The 3,847-nt window shown below is 41.5% G+C and overlaps 1 protein-coding gene across 2 annotated transcripts; it reads left to right on the top strand.

Annotated features, from left to right (window-relative positions):
* The first annotated feature begins 411 nt into the window (after positions 1 to 411).
* Positions 412 to 3,107, top strand: LOC146667833 (uncharacterized). 2 transcript variants are annotated; one of them, XM_085408529.1, is made up of 6 exons: positions 412 to 816; positions 1,681 to 1,916; positions 2,014 to 2,125; positions 2,439 to 2,527; positions 2,643 to 2,815; positions 2,979 to 3,107. In XM_085408529.1, the coding sequence occupies exons 3-6, from the start codon at positions 2,070 to 2,072 to the stop codon at positions 3,006 to 3,008; spliced, it is 348 nt and encodes a 115-aa protein (XP_085264655.1). In that variant the 5' UTR covers positions 412 to 816; positions 1,681 to 1,916; positions 2,014 to 2,069; the 3' UTR covers positions 3,009 to 3,107. The 2 variants fall into 2 exon arrangements, with proteins under 2 accessions (XP_085264655.1, XP_085264654.1); XM_085408528.1 differs by having other exon boundaries at positions 1,677 to 1,916.
* The last annotated feature ends 740 nt before the right edge of the window (positions 3,108 to 3,847 follow it).

Here is a 3,847-nt window from a genome sequence, read left to right as displayed (position 1 = left end):
GCGGCGTTCAGGAGGGTGCTCAGGAGGGCGTCCACGGTGGCGGAGATGCCCAACAAGCGGCCTGGCAGATGACCGACGATGTGGAGGCGGTAGTAGGGGACCTGAAGGCTGCGTGGCCCCTGCAGCCCCAGGCGAAGCGGAAGCGGAGGCTGAAGCAGAAGCCGGACCAGGCGACGCTGATGAGGATGATGAGGATGCGGAGGCTGAAGCAGAAGCCGGACCAGGCGACGCTGATGAGGATGATGAGGATGCGGAGGCTGAAGCAGAAGCTGGACCAGGCGACGCTGATGAGGATGATGAGGATGCGGAGGCTGAAGCAGAAGCCGGACCAGGCGAGGCTGAAGCAGAAGCCGGACCAGGCGAGGCTGATGAGGACGCTGGAGCCGGACCAGGCGACCCAGATAGCAAGGAGACATTGAACAGATGTTGATTTTCCATCTGAACCATCAGAATCGTCAGGATTGAAATGTCAACACAAAACCAATGTTGAAACAACATTGAAATACTGATGAAACCTGACACTGACATTGAAATAACATTGATTCACTGTTGTTCTGTCATCGTTGATTGTTGATCTATTTATAGTTGACAAGGTGACAACAATCACGTTGAAAAACCATCGATTTATGGTTGAGCGGGAAATTAAAGCTGCTACCACTTGGACTATTCCGCAGCACCCCTATCACATTGGTACATCCCTCCAGGTAACCATTGTCTTGTACAGTAGAGCGGGACATTAGATTTACTCTCAGCGGAATTGACCGGAGAAGGCATCAGTTCATGCACTGCACTGGCCTGCACCACGATTAGTATAAGGTAAGAATGAATGACTTTTGTTCTATTCGTTATTTCCACGGTTGCATTTGAATAACAGTAAAAAAAACAAAACAAACTTGTTAATGTAAAGTTTCGGATAAAATGTGGGAGCCCGAAATTGTGTCTACTTTCATCTTACAATCCGGCAACAAATAAATTGCACTGCAAACAAAGTCTATCAACAAAGAAAACATTTTCGTTTCATACTTTTCCGTTATATTCCCTTACAAAGCTAGCTTTAACGCTTCGAGGGTTCCTTTGTTCTTGCCGTCACCTCGGCACTTGACCCAGACTTTCGCTCTGTGGTTGCTTTTTAGCATAGTACTACAAAAAATTGTAAATCTGTGATATATGATTGATAAACGTAAAGGTAACTGTATAAATGTGTTCAATGACTTTGTTACTTTTAATGATTGGAGAGCACCCGCTTCGATTCGCACTCAATTCAAACTTTACGTTGCACGCTCACCTAACTTTACGTTGCACGCTCACCTAACTTTACGCTGCACGCTCACCTAACTTGCGTTTGCACCTTTTGTCCACACGTAAACTGCGTTTAGCATTTACGTGTGGACGAGGAAGACGGAGAAAATGCAGCGTCAAAGGTGTGCGCCTATTTTGACGCCACACTGTGCGCCAAGTTTTTGTCTCGGTGCCATGAATTCCTACAATGGCAGACTTAGACAAAATACTGTTAATTTTATTATCTTCAGTGTTTAAATGCTTACATATACGGGTTTGCTTGTAATTGTTGCCTATATACATTTTAAGCTATTATTTATTATTTAGTTCAATCAATAGATCAAGTTTTGTAGTGACTATGAAATATATTGTAATTATCTGTTTCCTGTTTATCCTAGACAGGGCAAAAAAGGACTCCAAATTAAAAAAAAAGATAAAAATGAAAGACTGGTGCATTGTGCAGTTTAGCACTGGTGGTACAGAAATAGTCCCTAGATCATGGATAAATGGGGAGAAATTGTCATGGCCTCCATATCCTCCGTGAGACACATTCAGGATCCACGACGCAGTAAAGAGGAGAGTTCATCCTGGTGCAACATGGCTCACCTATGCACCAGTCCGACTTCTAATAAGCCATGGTGGGTATCATCTGGATTGGTGTTGTATAAATGTAACAATAACAAGTTTTTCGTGTCCTAATTTATGTCTGGCCATACATTGTGTTTGTACTTCCAGACACGTTTCACGAAGCAGAACGCAGTCTTCAGAAATATCTAAGTGAACACTGTGATATGTCTGACCTTCAGTCCGAAGCTGAAACTCAGACCAGTCATAAAAGAAAGCACAAGTAAAACTTTTTTTATTTCACAAACATATCTTTGATTGCTAAGAATTTATGATCTTGTCTTTTATACATATCTGTGGTGCTTGCATACTGCAATATCACCACATAATATAGTCCAAAAAGTGGAAGCTTGTAAACTTTTTATAAATGCAAAGCCGTGTACACTTGTGCACTTCAAAAATTCCTTGTATACTGTACCTTCTTGCACATCTGTTTCCTGTGTGTGTTGTTATAAATCAAACTGTAACTTTAGGAAAAAATATTCCAAAAGCACATTTGTAATTACTTATGACCGTTTTCAACTTTTTTTCTTTAGACCAAATCCCCTGTACACATATAGTGACTCAGAGGATGATCAGCCCACAAAAAAATGGTTTCCCCAGGCCCCTCGAGTGAAAATACCAGGTAATAAAATACTGTCTAGTGTCTTTGTACATATCTGTGTGTGACACAAGGAAACTTTTGATAAGTTGTCTGTATTCTTAAATACTTAAAAAAAAAAATTATCTTTTTCTGTCAGACCTGACGAGAGCTGTTAACGAACTCCGTGAGGAGGTCAGAGCCATCCGCAATACCGGCTGCAATGAATCGGTAGATGCTGGGGTACTGCCTCTGGATTTGCCCTTGCACAACATTGAGGAGCTAAACAATGCAGAGGCAGCTCTTCAATCACAAGAGGCAAACAAGGCAATGGTAAGTATATAAAGGTTATGTACACTTTGTAACTATAAAGTGTAATAGCTGTCAGATGTGATTTAAATACATAACAACGGCTTGTTGATTAAACACACAAGCACTTGCATACACATTTAAGACATGAGACACGCTAATTCCATCTCTTAAAATGTGTCTATAGGTGAGACGCTTTGCCTTGATTGGAGCCTGACGCAGCAGTTAGGGGCAAACTATGTCCGAGTTTGTCTTTGCACAAGCAGTGCAGAAATGGCTCCGATACGCCCCAGATCGTTTGGGTGGTGCAGGACGCACATCATGCAAAAAATTACAAACTTCTGTGAATCGTATAAACGTAAATAGGAAACTGTCTTTTAATAAAGTATTTAGCAAACGAAACATGCCTATTGACCTTTTTATGTTTATTTTTTTCTCTGTTACATCACATGCAATGCTTTCTTATTTTAGGATATTAATATTGACATGATACATTGTGAGACATTTGGGGTTTTTTTTATAAAGGGTGTCCAATTTAAGGAATAAGTACAATTATGTGTTTAGGTGGTTGAAGTATTGATGGAAACATGCAGTAGTTTAGTATTGGTTAAAATACCTATAAAGAAAGGTAGATTTCCAGTCATGATTTAACTGTTGTTTTAATAAAAAGCAACTGTGCGAAAGAGGTGGAAAATCAACACCATAGCTCAACAGTGTTTCAATATCAGAATCTGACATTGTTTCAATGTCAGCAGTATTAGAAAATATAACGTTGAATCAACGTCAGGTTTCAACATTGATTCAACATCAAAACCTGACGTTGTTTCAACGTTAAAAAAGGGTGCAAGAGTGACGTTAGGTCAACGTCACACTTCAACGTTGATTCAATGACACAGCCTGATATTGACTCAACATTGTTTCAGTGTTTCCTTGCTATCTGGGGAGGCTGATGAGGATGCTGGAGCCGGACCAGGCGAGGCTGAAGACACGGAGGCTGGAGCCGGACCAGGCGATGCTGAAGACACGGAGGCTGGAGCCGGACCAGGCGATGCTGAA

The sequence above is a fragment of the Rhamphochromis longiceps genome, linkage group LG6 (assembly GCF_057381845.1).
Source record: "Rhamphochromis longiceps isolate RC_006_pf linkage group LG6, R_longiceps_female_GT1.1, whole genome shotgun sequence".
NCBI classification, from domain to species: Eukaryota; Metazoa; Chordata; class Actinopteri; order Cichliformes; family Cichlidae; genus Rhamphochromis; species Rhamphochromis longiceps.
This window is presented reverse-complemented; position numbering and strand designations above follow the sequence as displayed.

Excerpts from the sequence above, each read along its gene's own strand:
- LOC146667833 (XM_085408529.1), top strand. The coding sequence starts at position 2,070 with ATGTCTGACCTTCAGTCCGAAGCTGAAACTCAGACCAGTCATAAAAGA. Across the intron at positions 2,126-2,438 it reads AGTCATAAAAGAAAGCACAA|ACCAAATCCCCTGTACACAT; the intron begins GTAAAACTTTTT and ends TTTTTTCTTTAG. Across the intron at positions 2,528-2,642 it reads CCCTCGAGTGAAAATACCAG|ACCTGACGAGAGCTGTTAAC; the intron begins GTAATAAAATAC and ends TTTTTCTGTCAG.